The 15,051-nt window shown below is 40.9% G+C and overlaps 1 protein-coding gene and 1 long non-coding RNA gene across 3 annotated transcripts in view; one reads left to right on the forward strand and one right to left on the reverse strand.

Moving 5' to 3' along the window:
* LOC136018095 (uncharacterized) overlaps window positions 1–15,051 on the forward strand; it is a 48,045-nt gene that overhangs the window by 20,078 nt on the left and 12,916 nt on the right. The gene's annotated exons all lie outside the window — the stretch shown is intronic.
* Window positions 1–15,051, reverse strand: part of DOCK3 (dedicator of cytokinesis 3) — a 208,073-nt gene that overhangs the window by 9,900 nt on the left and 183,122 nt on the right. Inside the window, exons 41-50 of the mRNA XM_065687003.1 lie at window positions 13,653–13,819; window positions 13,020–13,106; window positions 12,379–12,558; window positions 10,794–10,877; window positions 9,457–9,573; window positions 8,214–8,335; window positions 6,570–6,705; window positions 5,938–6,019; window positions 3,851–4,003; window positions 239–357 (exon numbers count right to left, since the gene is read on the reverse strand). Of these exons, the coding sequence (XP_065543075.1) occupies window positions 239–357; window positions 3,851–4,003; window positions 5,938–6,019; window positions 6,570–6,705; window positions 8,214–8,335; window positions 9,457–9,573; window positions 10,794–10,877; window positions 12,379–12,558; window positions 13,020–13,106; window positions 13,653–13,819 (1,247 nt within the window). The remainder of the gene's footprint in view (window positions 1–238; window positions 358–3,850; window positions 4,004–5,937; window positions 6,020–6,569; window positions 6,706–8,213; window positions 8,336–9,456; window positions 9,574–10,793; window positions 10,878–12,378; window positions 12,559–13,019; window positions 13,107–13,652; window positions 13,820–15,051) is intronic.

Raw genomic sequence — 15,051 nt, forward strand, 5'->3', positions numbered from 1 at the left:
GGGAAGTAAGAAGGGTTTCACAGGATGTATTTGCAATTTTCAGTCATTACAATTTGTAGCACTTGACTACAAAAGGGTGTGGCTGTAGGGGATGAAAAGTTGCACTGCCTCTGCAAAATGATCCTAATCTAGGTGGTGTGCTTTCCGGAAATAAAAAGGGAAGCTTTAAGGTGGTCAGAAAGAGTAAAAATAAAGTCACAGTTTCAGGGGTTGAACTGACAGAAATGAGATCTGCTACCTGTCCGTTTTCCATAATAGCTGCGGGATACATGGCGCTGCTGGGTCGGTCCCGATGGGCTGGCAGCAACATCATCATCTCCCGAGAGTGGCGGTACTTATCTGGTAGAGAGGGAGAGCCTGTAAACAAGTGAGAGCAATCACGTACACGTGACAAACAACAGCCAGGTCTCCGCATGCCCAGGGATCTACTCCTCCTTGCACTTTGTTCAGACGGATGATCTTACAGGACTCAAGAAAACACGGTGCTGAGCCCACTAAGCAGCTAACTGTTGGTGGGGTGCATAGCACGAGGATGAGGTAACAACTGGCTTGTTATATACAATTAAGGACATACCACATGATGGGTACAAGATGCATGTGTCCCTAGTTGTCTGTTGGAAAGTGTTTCCTCTTAAATGACAAAAAACAAAGTGGGCACCTGGGTGGAATCAGCTGCTGTACAATGCCTAATGCTCCCTTGCTCCATAAAGTGTTGCAGAGTTACAGAATTCCATAAAATTGTGCATTTTAGGACTGAATGTGGAAGAAAGGGGTAAAAGCTGGAGATGCAGGAAGCTACTTCATTCCTCAGTTCTCATAGAGATAGTCTGAGGTGTTACCATTTAGCTGGTGATACCTTGGTTAGCTTCCTCTTTGTTACAGCAAAACAAAACCCACCAATAAACAGAACTGTCTATAAATGTGGGTGGCACTTTGCTTACAATGCTGCTGGGTAACATATGAGTACTGCTGAGCATGTTGGTATCTGAGCCATTTTGTGACAGCAGGACATTTACCAGTGCTTAGAGTTAGCTAGTAGGAATATACTTGACTTAACTCTTCATTATCTGTATAGTTGCCATTTAAAATGTTGGGGTGTTTAATGTAAGCTTCCTGGCGTGTGGAATTATTTGGGACTCGCATCCTTCAAGGTGTCATGTAATAATATGCTTTCTGATAGGCAACAGCTGACAATGGATTTCCCAAGAGAACGATTCTCATTAGTGACTTCCTGAATTCTGATATTACTGATACATGCATCCCTTGGGATGCACAGTATTAGGCAGGAATTGATGTTCTGAAGCTGCTGGAGTGAGCTTTAATTTGCACTGCTAATTTCATTGCGTCACAGACACGCACTTAACAGATGGCAGCACACAGCGCATTACAGAGCCATGCTGGCTGTTGGGAATACATGCCTGCTTTGCAAACTTTCCACAACCACACACATTACCTGAGCAGCACTCCAACATATGAGCAAAGGCATTGGTGCTGGTTAATGCAGCTTTTACCCCAGCAAAAGCAAACATGCAGTTTTGGGGACTGATACTCAGCACACAGTGGAAGGAACAATGTGTCCAGCAGAATGCAGGATAAGGTCCTACAATTGCAACAATTCCATCAGGGGTGGCAGATCCCAGATTAATCTACACCCCCACTCCGACATGAACAGCCGCAGAGTATCTGCATTCTAGTTCCGAACTCATTTTCTCCCCAGACATAAAACAGAAACATAATTAGACAACATTATTTGCTCTTATATACAACATCAGCTTGGAAAACACAGTGTTAACGCTTTATGCTGAGTCTCTTTTACTCGCACATCACAGATAGTCCTGTTTTTGCATGACCAATGTAAGGATGCTGAACGTTTAGGTGTGCCCAGAACTACATCACAGCACAACCTACACTGTACACTTTTCCTTCTTATCTTGATATCCTTGTTCTTTTATATCTAAGATGCAAACCACCTTTATGTGCCATCAGTTTGTATGGGATTATAGTTTCCACAGACCTTGCTCTGCATGACCTGAAAAATCCCATATGTGCTAAGTAAGGTGGCAGTCCAGTTTACAAAATAGCTCTGCTGTTTGGTACCCTAAATTTGAAATAACTAGAGCTATAGGATTGTAACAGATTATGCCAAGTATCCAGTCTGCAACCAAAATTAAGTACTGATACTTTTGAATTGTGCGCCACAAGAGGAGTGGCTATAACTGAAGCTTTTATTAATAATCAGGCCTGCTTCTTTGCACAGAGAGTGAGCACAACTACCATGGCTCTTCTCACGGACTGTTAGACTTAAAAAACAAAGTCAAAAAAGCTTTCAAAAGCTTCCAGAGCAGCCGGTGGCCGTATAAGACACTGCCACATGTATCAGGGCTTATTCCTTTTAGCTTGTAGCTTGGTACACTGGATGTGTGCTGCACTGAATGTACTATTAATGAGAAAAACCTATGCTGAAGCAGAGGTAGTTTTTTAATTATGAAAATGCTAATCTAATTGTGACAAGTAGCAGTTTTAAGGAATGGAACTGAAACTTAATGTAGTTAAACTCCAAAATCAATGAATCCCTTCTCCTGATGCATCATTTTCATTACTGTTATGAAAACAGTTCTCTCCTGCACCAAATTGTAACTTTTTTTTGCTTTAAGAAGGAAGTTTTTAATGTAAGCACATGGGTTCTTGCGAAGTGCTGAGTAAGACACCAGGACTTTTCCTACACCTTGAAAAGGGGCCTGTGTTGAGGAAGGAGTAGGAATGCTTTAAGAGGCGAGTCATCTAGTGTCAAGGGGGAAGTGCTTTTAGAGCAGCTGGAGGAGTCCCAGCCGTATTTTAAATTAAGTTACTGAAAACCCCCTAACCAGTTCCTAGCTCTTGCCAGGCTGTTTTGCATTACAATTTGTGCTTAACAAACACGAGCTTATGCAATCTTTTAACTGCAGTAAGGTTAGAGCACTGCCTCATGAGTCACCTCAAATGAAGCCAAACCAAACTCTGAATTTCTTATTGATCCTCCATCCAAAACCTTTGTTGCTTTCTTAATAGGGAAGAAGCTAGTTACTGTGTTTCAGATGAACAAGCACAGTTTATGTGCCTTTATGTACAAAACGCCTTTATCATTAGCACAGTTAGAAAGTTCTTACTGTATTCTGATTACAATTCTGTTTAAGAATTTTGCTCTAACTTGTGTGTATTACAACAAATGTAAGGTTTGCTGCTTTAATCTTCTGTTAAGTGATATCAAGTCATTAATCTACTGTCTTGATAAGTACCCTTTAAGAATTTTCGATTAATGGCTTTATTATTTTCTTTGGACTGGCCAAATCATTTGCTGTGTTGCTGTTTTAAACATCAATGAAAGGGTCATGTTTTGGAAATGAAGAATTGGAAGTACGATTTACATTTCTGCTGGATTCTTATTACAAACAGCCATGGCTTCCTTCGGTCACTTATAGAAGTAATCTGTATTATAAAGATACCCTCAGAACAGTGCTAGTAGCTGAGCTCCAGAAAGGACTCTGCAGTTAAACAGAGACGGTGGTATAAATATCTGGATAAAAGGATAGTCGGGTTTCATCTCTAATTTTTGAATCAATGAGAGAAGCATTTAAGCACCTGACAAAACCCTAGAAACCTTACTTAACCATGCTCAAGTTAAAGCCACAGGTGACAAAGATGCTAAGTCGGTAAATTTAGGTGGCCTGTACGAAATGAATCGTTGGCCTTCGTATACTTCCCATGTGAAATGTGGTTTAGCTGCAGCATCGTGACTATCGTAGCTTTGTTGGCAGTCTCAGCAGAAAGGCCAAGGATTGGATGCGTCATGGTGACTGAACTATCCTCTCACCTCTAGAGGTGGTCCCTCCAGGACAGAGATGAGGCACATTGGTGGGGGCAGCGTGGGGAAACTTGCACGGCTGCCGCCCATGCTGTATCTGCTCTGTGGGTAAATAGAGGGCTTCAGCCTCCAGTGGTGTCAATCCAGCACCTTTCACCAGCACTAAATTAAAAAGAATATAAATAAATACCAAAAAAAAGGAAAAAAAAAAAAAAAGAAAAAGAAAGGATAGAGGTGCATTGACAGAGCTGCACATGTAAGGTTTCTGAAGTACCTTGCTCCAGCCTATGATACCTGGTCTCTCATTTTCACAACCATTAAATTCACCCAATTAAAAAACAAAACAAAAGGAAAAATCGCCAAGGAGAAAAACAAAGCTCTAGTACCACAGTGGAGCTTAGGTGTAAGGGTTTTTTCTTGTTACAAACAACTCCATCCCAGACAGTGGTGGTGTAATAACCACAGTAGTGAACTTGCACAGTGTGAAACACAGAGGGCATCTGGGACTTCACTGGAAGTGAAATCCCATTGTCAGTGGGTAACATCTGAATACTGTGCTCACCAAACTTAAAAGTGAACAAAACTAGCAGAGAAGAAATGTCGTAGCATAGGCTAGCAAAACAAGTTAGTAAGAGTGAAGAATAAAATAGATAGATACATATATTAAACTAGTTTTAAAAATCGTTACTTCTCTTATTGCTTTCTCTTTGTGGTCATTTACAGTGTCTAGTTCTCATCTCTGGGAGGTGCTGTTGGCTCATTCATCAGCACTATAGCCTTTGTAGCATTCAGCATTGTTTTCTAAGCAAGAACAAAGAATACAGTGAAGAGGGAAGATGGTGATGCTGTGAGGTCGTCAAGCTCAGAAAGGCTGTCACAGCCTGTCACTGTGAGCGCCAAACCCCCAAAGGTTCAGACCTCACATGCCAGCTGAGGCACATCCATTTAAGGACATCTTCCTGACATGACAGCCCTGTACTCAGTCCCCTTTTCCCTTTCCTGTTTGTGCCAGTTTCATCTGGTTGCTTCACTATTTGAATTGTCATTATTTTCCTTCTAGCCCTTGGTAATTTGTGAAGCTATTTGCCTTTATCTGAGGATGTCCAATTCTCACCTTCATACTCCATCTGAGCCGTAAATTAAATCACTTTGATGCATCTGTGTCATAACAACAGCCATTCAATTAAGATTTCAGTGCAAGACTGAGCTGGCCTGAGAGAAAGGGCCCTTCTCTGTATTCTCTGTCTATAAGGTGACATACAGTTCTCCTGTATGGAAAAAACGGGTAAGATTTAAATATCAGCCTATATCTCTGTCTGTATCCTGGATACCTTCTTCAGATGCCTGTGGAAAGTGGTGAGAAATTTGTGAACTTGCAGTTGAGAATCGAAAATAAGAGGAAACAAAACTTGAACAGAAGTTACCAAAGTCAGGCAATTGCACAGAATGGTTTTGTTTCAGCTCTGAGGCTTGGGAAAAAAAATGATGAGCAATATCAAGCCCAGCTACCGTAACAGCAGAACCATTATGAGTACCCCTGGAGTCTGTTTTTGCATTTTTCCTTTCTTCAAGAATTTCCCAGCAGGGAATCCCTTCTTTAATGCCAGTAGTTAAAATTCCTATCTTTCAACATTCATTGTATACCTATGCTTTTGTATACACATATTTCTGCTAAACTGCCTCAAGTTCTTTTTTGTGCCATAATTTCATTAAATGCGGAAAATGATTTTTTTCCTTTGTGTTCATGATCTCTCTCTTTCTTTTAATTACTGTACCAAAGACTGTTCTTATTTTCCTCCTGACTGCCTGCACAGTGCTGTGGCGGAACAATGGAAATCATTATGAAATTTGACTGCCTGAAACCAGCATGTATTAAAGATACATTTCAAAATGCTGCTGAAAAAAAAAATAAATCATTAAATCCATTTCTGGAGAATGAAAAGCATTTCTTAAGAAACAGTTTTTGAAGAGGCATTTACAGCTCCAAAAGAGAAACAGCAGTGTATTTCAGTGTAGGTGGTTTTTGGCTGGCATTGCAAGTTCAGGGAATGCCTGCAGAGACACTTAACCCTTCACTTGGACCCATTCGTTCTTACCTCGAGCACTGGAAGGGGCAGAGTTAATCATCTGGGATGGTGCCGAGTGAGTGGAGCTCAGGCTTGAGGTGGAAGGACTAGCCTGGGATGGGGACAAAACAGAGTCGTTGGTGACTGAGCTTTGGTTCCTGGAGTTAGGGTAAACAAGCTGCAGGAGGCAGAGGAATCATCGAGAAAGGACTGAGTGGATCAGTGCATTAGATATTTACCTGCCTCCGATCACCCAGTGCATCCTCTGTCTAGGAAATAGCTTTGGTGCAGGCCACTGATCAGCACTCAGGACTATGAGGACTATTCACCCTCCCACAAACCAAGAGCAATCCTAACTGCATAAGAACAGGTCAGATAAATAACATGCCAACTAAAATCTCACTTTCTGAGAGCACTGGTATGATCTTGGACCACCAGATCTGTACAAATACAGCGTTTCTCCCCAGAGCAAACCTAACTGAGTCACTGTGTCACCTTTCTTGACCAATGTTAGATTCTGCTTATTTAGTCCTTTGAGAAAAACATCACAGGGCAGATCCAATGTATGTGTGCAGGTGAAATATACTCCTCCTAACCATAACCCTCCAGAGCATGTTCTGTGTCGTCTCTGACAGCCGCTGCTGGCTGTGCTGGAGCTGTACCTGCATGTGGTACATGTCTTCAGCAGTCTCCCCCACAGAGCTGTCTGTTAGGATAACCAGGTTTCCTGTCTCACTGGAGGTGTGGGATGACAGAGAGGATGACGAGTGTCGGACTGAACCAAGCAAGTTCAGTGGGCTGGAACAAAACCAGAGACAGAACAAAGGCATAATTATGTTTTGAACCTGTGTTTTACAAGCTGTAAGTACCAACAGCTACCTGGTGCTTTAGATCACCTGTAGGTGTCAGACGCTTTTAAAAATCAGGCCAAGTAAGCTTAAACAAATCCGTAAATGTGAAATAAGTGACAGTAAGGTCATATGTAAGACAACATAGGATGCAGAATTTTGGAATCAAAGCCACGTTAACATCACATCATGATGCTGGGTGCATATTTGTTTATAACAGAGCTTTCTGAAACCACTCTCATTTTTAATGCTGGTGCATGATGAGTGGGAGCAGCTTCAAACACACATGCCAAAGGAAGCCAAACACAAGACACACAGGTCAAAATACAGTTTTCCTTCTTGCATCTGTTGGGCCTCAGCAAGTTGAAGGCAACTCTGTAGCTGACAGTAAATTAATACAGCCCAGCTGGTGTGCAGGCTGCATCCTCATCTCACTCAGGAAATCAAATTTTCTTTGTCACCACACACACAAGTACATATTGTGTACACTAGAGAATCTCCCTTGTTTGCCCTGAGAACTGAGAAAGGCTTGACAGAGTGAGGAATTTTGGAGAAGAAAATTTTATTGGAGACAACAATTGTCATCTGCCAAGTCACTAAAGTATAAGAGCTACTCAATTTTAATAGTAAAAAGAATGACACCATCCTGGATGGTGTAGTCAAGACCAAGCTTCCACAGCTTTTCATGCCAGGCTTTAAAACCAGCTAAGCCATGTAGACCCACCAAGAGAAATCCGACTTGAAGTACAATTAAAGTTCTGTAGCTTCAGTGACATTCCCATCACTGTTTGTCATACTGGCATGGATATGAACATCTTCAAATAATCAAGTTTGGCTGGATACAAAACCACTGTTCTGCCCTGAAAATCCCTATTTTTATCCTCCATCATGATCTCAGTTTTCATAGATGGTATTCAGTTTGAATAAGCGTACACATTTTCAGATGTTTCTGTGAAGGCTGAGCCATTCTGTGGCATTCTACTCAAAACATTTCAGCAGCCTTTCTTATATTTGGGTTCTGATTTGATCAGAATTATAAAAAACAACGATACAAACATTCTTTGATCCTTAAAAATGGGCACATATTGAGTTGGGTTCTAAATCAAGCAATAAAATATTCTTTTTGTAAGGACTTGATGTTCACTTAAGAGAAGGTGGAACCTCCAAAGTCAGACTGAATCTGGAGGCCTGAGTAGCAGATGTCTGTTTCTGCTTCTATAGTAAGTGATGGAGTAACACCTGGAGGTGTTCAGCATTTACTGCAAATTGGATTTCTCAACTTTTTTATTCCAATCCTGAAACTTCAATAACTAGCATTGAATGAAGACAAAAGGCACTTCTGCCAAAACTCATCCTCCTCCTCTTGCAGTACTGTTACAGCCAGTTCTCGGATCCTTGAATCTTAATGCAACAGCGTGCAGAGATCCCAGATATTTCAGCCAAAGAAAACCGAGGTACCTGTGTCGATGCACCAGCTTTATGCTCTCTGGGCTCATAGGTCCGTGTGAAACCAGAACATTGCTGCGTGGTGTACTAGTGCCAGAACAGGCCGGACTCAGCTTATCCAAACCTGGTAACTCCTGCAAAGGAAACATACTTTAGCTAAGTTGGTCATGGAAAATTCGAAGTTTTCTTCTCAGAAAAGTCCTTACCTGTTTCCATGTCCTTATTTCCACGGGATAAAGAGCTGTAGTGCTTTAAAACCCCATTCTGTTTATTTCCAATAACCCTTTCTAGCCACTGCTTCAGTAATTAAGGAGAAAAATAGAGGCATAATGTGGCCAAAATTATAGCCACCTGCATTTTCCAAAACAAAGGAATGTGCACTCAACAATACAGATCATGCCCAAACTCTCAAGAAAGGTAGTGAACAGAAACTGTCATCTGTGACCTCTGCAGATCTCATCTGCTTTGAAAGAAAAAGGCCACACTGTAAAATTCTGGTGCTGTTATTTCTGGCCCTGCTTACATAGTGTTCACTTCTAAGAGTGGAGGAGAAAGCTTTCAAGTTAGAAGCTATCTTGGAAAATATGTTGGAAGTAAAGTGCTAATAGACATGTTTCAGATAATTCTTTCACATTACAGAAAGATACCCTTTAGTTTGATTGTGATAATGGTCAAGATTGCATCTAGGTATTCCTAAACATTTCACTGTACCAAGAATAGGAGAATGCACTGCAAATGTGAGACCCATCTGGGAAAGATGTCTTGAGTATAGTTGTCTCAGAATACTTAAAGTACACCAGAGCACACATGGAAGAAAAGGTACCATTCTTGGAGGAATTCCAATAGGAATTTCTGTTGCTGTCTACACAAGAACACTTCTGGAGGGCCTAATCCATGTCATGCTTCTCCAAATTGCAGCAGCTCTTTCAAAGAGCTCAACATCTAACACTTTCTTTTAGTCTGCCTTCCGCTGCTTTACATCATTTTCTGCTGTGTAAGGCAGTAATTTAAAATCAAGCTTTACAATTGTTCTGTGGTACAATAAAGGTCACACAAACATTTTAAATTCTAGATTAAATGAAAGGCCAAGTTAACATACAGGCTAGGTACAGACTTCCTTCTTGCACAAAAATCAAGAATTCTTTTGATAATCTGGCAATCCAGTAGATTCTGCAATGCTGATTCAAGCCCAGTTCTATTCTGAACTTTACTGCAACTAACAGACATTAAATCATAACTGAGTATGTCAGCTTACATGGTACAGACTGGATCGCATCATCTGGAACTGGTCTATGAGTTTCTTATGCAGGGGACGCATTTCTGGGTGTACAAATTTCTCATGGACTGCCAGACCCACTCCTAAGACATGTACCTGGTAAAAAAGAAAACATCACATCACAAAGCCAAATAACTTGTGTCTAAGAGCCTGTCCTACAGCAATGTCAATGTGCAAAGGAGTACTGTAAAACATGCCACAGTTCATTTACAAGGCTGCTGATAATGAAGCTAGTCTAAGGAGGCCTGGCAAGTTCCTAGTACTTCAGCAAGTACTTTGTGAGACAAGCACATTTATACATGTTGGATTATGTTAAGAGATAACTGTAAGAAACTATTAGCTAGATTCTTTTTCCTAAGTGAACTGCATTACATCCTCACACAGAGGAAATTCCTTCCACCCAGTGTCAGAGAAGGGGTTAAAGTTGCCAACAGACTTCTAAAAGGAGTTTCTGCTACTGAAGCAGAATAGCAGCAGTGACAATGCACAGTCACTCTTTCTGTTGCTCATCTATTTTCAAAGGTCACTTTTTCAGAGGTTAAACATACAGTACTAGTGGTTGAATGAGATTATATAAGCTCTCAGATGAAAGAAAATAGTGATGATAGTAGGCTGAAGATGTATATAATTCCCTACATGATCCAAAATCTGTACAAACAATAACTAATTAATCTTCAAACATCCTCTTGAGGACTGAAGGGAGATAAGCATTATCTTTATTTTACAGATGGGAAATCTGAAATGCAGTGTAGTGATTTGTTGCAGAAACAGGCCAGGCAGCTCTATTCAGACTTGGACACACTGTTTAATGGGGTATATCTTGCCACACTGTCAGTTATGAGGGATGTGATTTTCTGATTTCGCTCCCATCAAAGCATCCAGCTAGCTTTATCTATCAAGATAGTTCACAGGGACACTAAAGAAAAATAAAACTGCAGATAATATAAACAGGCATTAAGTCTCCCTAAGCAACTCTGCCAGTTTAAGCACAAGCCTGACCTGTTCTGTCTCTGTCTTTGATATTTATTGGGAAGACAAAATGCCAAAAATGAACAGCAAGCTTGAAATGTAGTAAGATGCCTACTGGATAATAAATGGAGACAACAAAATTAATGTACTTCAAGCTGAGCTTCACCTCACATCCTATGAGGTGAATGGCTTGTTCATAAACTCCTTGGCCATCTTCCCCATTTTTTATATCTCCTGTATCAAAATTGTTTGCTTCTGAATGAATGAGTTGGATCTGATATGTCTAGACTGACTGCTGATGAACCCAAACACTGTAGTAATCTTCTTTTGCATCTGAAAACCAGTACCTGTTCCTGCATGAGTTCCTTGAGCTGTGTGATCTTCTCTGCATCTCCAGGGTGCTTTGTGATATAATCTTTATCAAAAAAAGCCTGTAGGAAAAGGGAAAAAAGAAAAAAACCTTCTGCTTACTGGAAGATAATTCACTGAAACTTGGTGTCAAAGGATGAGAGGAAAAGGTCCAAATATCTTAGGAAAACTAAATACATTAAGCTAACAGCAGCAGCTCATTTTTATTGCTTTTAGCACTCTGGGATTTGGGTAAAACTACAGTATGGTTTTAGCAACCGAGATGAAGATCTGACCAAGTTTCTCCATGTGACAGTGATAAGCAATACCCCTGAGACTTGTATAATCCAGTTATTTGAATTTTATATAGTTTCCTTCACAGAACTGTCTAAAGATATAGAAATTAAGTGACTGAAGTGGTAACTAATGTAAGGCATGGAGAGTGTTCTCTTCACGGCTCTGTAGGGAAGATGTGTCCCACACCCCTGGACCACTGCTGCCATGTTGCAGTATTTCACCCTAGACATACCTTTTGCAATACAGAATTTAAGTAACAGCTTGCCAAAGATCATGCCCACTAACATACTACATGTAAGATCAATTTAGGATTACAGTGAATCTGAAATTAGGCAAGCAAAGATAATGGTTGAGTAGTACAAATTCGTGGGTTTTAGAATCATAGAATAGAATGATAGAATAGTTAAGGTTGGAAAGGACCTCAAGATCATCTAGTTCCAACCCCCCTGCCTTGGGCAGGGACACCTCACACTAAACCATCCCACACAAGGCTTCATCCAACCTGGCCTTGAACACCGCCAGGGATGGAGCACTCACAACCTCCCTGGGCAACCGATTCCAGTGCCTCACCACCCTAACAGGAAAGAATTTCCTCCTTAGATCCAATCTAAACTTCCCCTGTTTAAGTTTTAACCCGTTACCCCTTGTCCTGTCACTACAGTCCCTGACGAAGAGTCCCTCCCCAGCATCCCTATAGGCCCCCTTCAGGTACTGGAAGGCTGCTATTAGGTCCCCACGCAGCCTTCTCTTCTCCAGGCTGAACAGCCCCAACTTTCTCAGCCTGTCTTCATACGGGAGGTGCTCCGGTCCCCTGATCATCCTTGTGGCCCTCCTCTGGACTTGTTCCAGCAGTTCCATGTCCTTTTTATGTTGAGGACACCAGAACTGCACACAATACTCCTGATTACAGGCCCAATCAGTCTCAATTACCATGAGTCCCATTACATGCTTGCATTGCAAAATAAATGTATAATGTAAGCAGTACAAACAACCTGTTTCTCTCTTTCCTGCCAAGTGAGGATTTTCAGCTAAACCAAGTTTAATTCTTGAGAAACCCCACTGTCAACCGCACCTACTGCAATGCAATATTCCAGCTCCGTCTCTGGATCGTCCTGTTGACATGTGGCTATGCACTGATGCAGAATAATCAAGTAGGGGTTTTGACCTCATATTTAGATAATGTAGGTGAAAATTCCTTATCTTCTTAAGTCATACTCTCTTTGAAACAGAAATGCAAATAAAATTGACAAAAGATGATAGTAATTTTGGAAGCAGAGCCTGGCTTACCTCCTGGTACCGTGCAATTCCCCCATTAACTGCTGCATCAATCACTCCATTCAGACACATGCTGAGAAGATTAATGTTACCATGCATTTGTTTATGCTGGTACTGGCTTATCAGTGTTCTCAGCTCCTGGTTTTTGTTTTCAACCACTTGAATGGCGTTTTCCAAAGGACTTACTTCAACCTCAAAGGCAATAAAATATAGTTTATTCCATGGACACTTCACTGAGATTTATTATCTTCCTTGTAATGAAATGATACTCTGGGATTGTTCAGTGATCTCTCTTAGTTTTTACTGCTTTGTACAAAATAAGCTACATAATAAACTTCACTGTTGGCAATGCTGTATTTCAGGTCACGGAATTGTGATCGCTTCTTTCTGTATTCTGAAGACATGGCAATAGTGCAATTATTGCATCTTTTCGGCACTGTCTCCATTATACTGTCACGTTCCCTCACATGATTCCCCTGGTTATGGTTCAGCAATTGTTTAGACTAAGTAGTAGAAAAAGGACATACTTAATCATTGGTGAACTTCATAATTTTAAACTGCAAGATTTCAGCCAAAGGAGTTTTAAGCTGCCTATCCCATGTTCTCAGTAACTCATCATTTCAAACCCCAATCACAGGAACTATGAATGTTACCAGCTCTCTTCTCTCCACTTCAAACCAACGAGAAATCCCAGGCAAGCTGTGAGTTAAGGTCAGAGTGGTTCGTTCAATCCACAGGCTCTGCAAAGAGTAATTGAGTATGTGAGGTACAAGGTGAATCACAATCACATCATCTGTACTCTTACTACAGGTGCTAAGTGGGTAAAGTTCAGAAAAGAATACATCAACCTCCTGAGCAGTAACTCATTTTGCAGAATGTCACGTTGAAAGTCACTTGGAACAACAAACCTGGAATTCAGTATGCTCTAAAGCAATACATTCAAGATCTCCATTCATTTTTAAAGGTCGGTCAAGGGAACCAAGATGACATTGTGGACATAGATATGGCAGTAAGAAAAAACAATCCAGCCAAATGAAAAAAGCCCCATCCTTGCTTGAAAATGCATTCCTCCTGGAACTACAACAACTCACCTTTAAACTAGACAATGCTTTTATCAGGTCAGATGTGTAACCTTTAGATGCAACAGCTACTTGCTATTTGAGTTACTACAGCATCTCTGGCCATCAAATCAGGGTTACTTGGAAGGCTGTATCAGCATAAAATAACAAGACAGTATTTGCCTTGAAGAGATAAACACTTAAACACTGCTTATTCACTACTTCTACCTTAAATTCATTCTCCTTGTCCTTTGGGCCTTTGTGGAAGGGCCTGTCATAGCGGAATTTCCGGATGTTGTTGACTCGGTAAAAGCTCTTTATGCGATCAGGGACACGGTCCATTTGCAACACATCTATGTTGTCTGGGATGGGAGTCACTGCATAGATCTGTAGATCTGTAAATTAGGTAGTCAAAGAAAACCACAGGACATCAAACAGAAAAGCTATCCCTGCTGTGGGAACAGAAAGGATGGTGAATTCAGTAAGTCATGCTCTTCTGCATTTCCCAGTACTCTTCTTTTGCAAGTGAAACAACAGAATGCTGGACTAGAGTCCTAGGAGAGTCTACAGAGTTATAGTACCTCACAGCCACATTAGCCAAAATGGACAATAACTGAGGATGCAGAGAGTATGTAGTAAGACATCCAAAATACCTAAAGCAGGGAAAAATACCCAGTTCCTATCAGTTTTATTAGAGCTAGGTGCCTCATTTGTGCAGAAACTTCAGTCAATGCACTTAAGTATCTAAATAATATTTCTGTTTGACAGATTTCACCTTAGATACTTCAGCTTTGCCTACAGACCAAAGGTGTCCTCATTCCATCAATTTACAGTACAGTTTAATTAAACCACTTGAAACTCAGTGTTACAGAGAAGCTCTCTGCAAGCATAAACAAACCAACCGAAGTACAAATACAAACAACCCCTCTGTCTATGAAAGTACCAGTGTTATACAGCAAAGAAGAGTGAAAAGCATGTGTTACAAAAGACAAGTGGGAAACAGCAACTTATTTCAGGAGAGTTCACTTGATGACAATTTCCTGATGGTTAAAGGCCTGTGCAGTATCTTTGCTGCTGTTGCACAAGCCAAACAGCAGTGTTCTCATGACTTAAATCCCCACAAGTCTCTGCAGACACATTAAATGTTACATGGTTCAGTCCTTAAACGTATATAGAATTGTACTGGTTGCATCAAATCACAGTACAGATTACCAGTGAGATTCAAAGCCTTAGGTATGAAATGGTTCAGCAGTTTAAAGGAAAAGGGAGACTGCAAATATAATAATACTGATGTGAAAAATAAAACGCAGTGGAAAATAACACTTTGGAACTACTATCCATTCCCAACAAAATATTCTCTGAGAGAAGATACCAAGAATACTTTCAAGGACACAAAACACACATTACGGCAATGCTGATGGAAAGCTAACACAAGGATGGGACTAAGCAGACATGACCATTCTTTTCAAAAGTGTGTAACACAGTTAATATCCGCTATAGACAAGGGTGTGGGTTTGTCTATAGGACATGGGTTTGTACCTAAGGCACTGAGGAACTGAGGTGTCCAGGTTGATGACCTTCTTTCTCAGTACCTCCCTTCTCTGTGCTCTACACCACAGTTGTTCTA

Source organism: Lathamus discolor, chromosome 7 (genome assembly GCF_037157495.1).
Source record: "Lathamus discolor isolate bLatDis1 chromosome 7, bLatDis1.hap1, whole genome shotgun sequence".
In the NCBI taxonomy this organism is placed as follows: domain Eukaryota; kingdom Metazoa; phylum Chordata; class Aves; order Psittaciformes; family Psittacidae; genus Lathamus; species Lathamus discolor.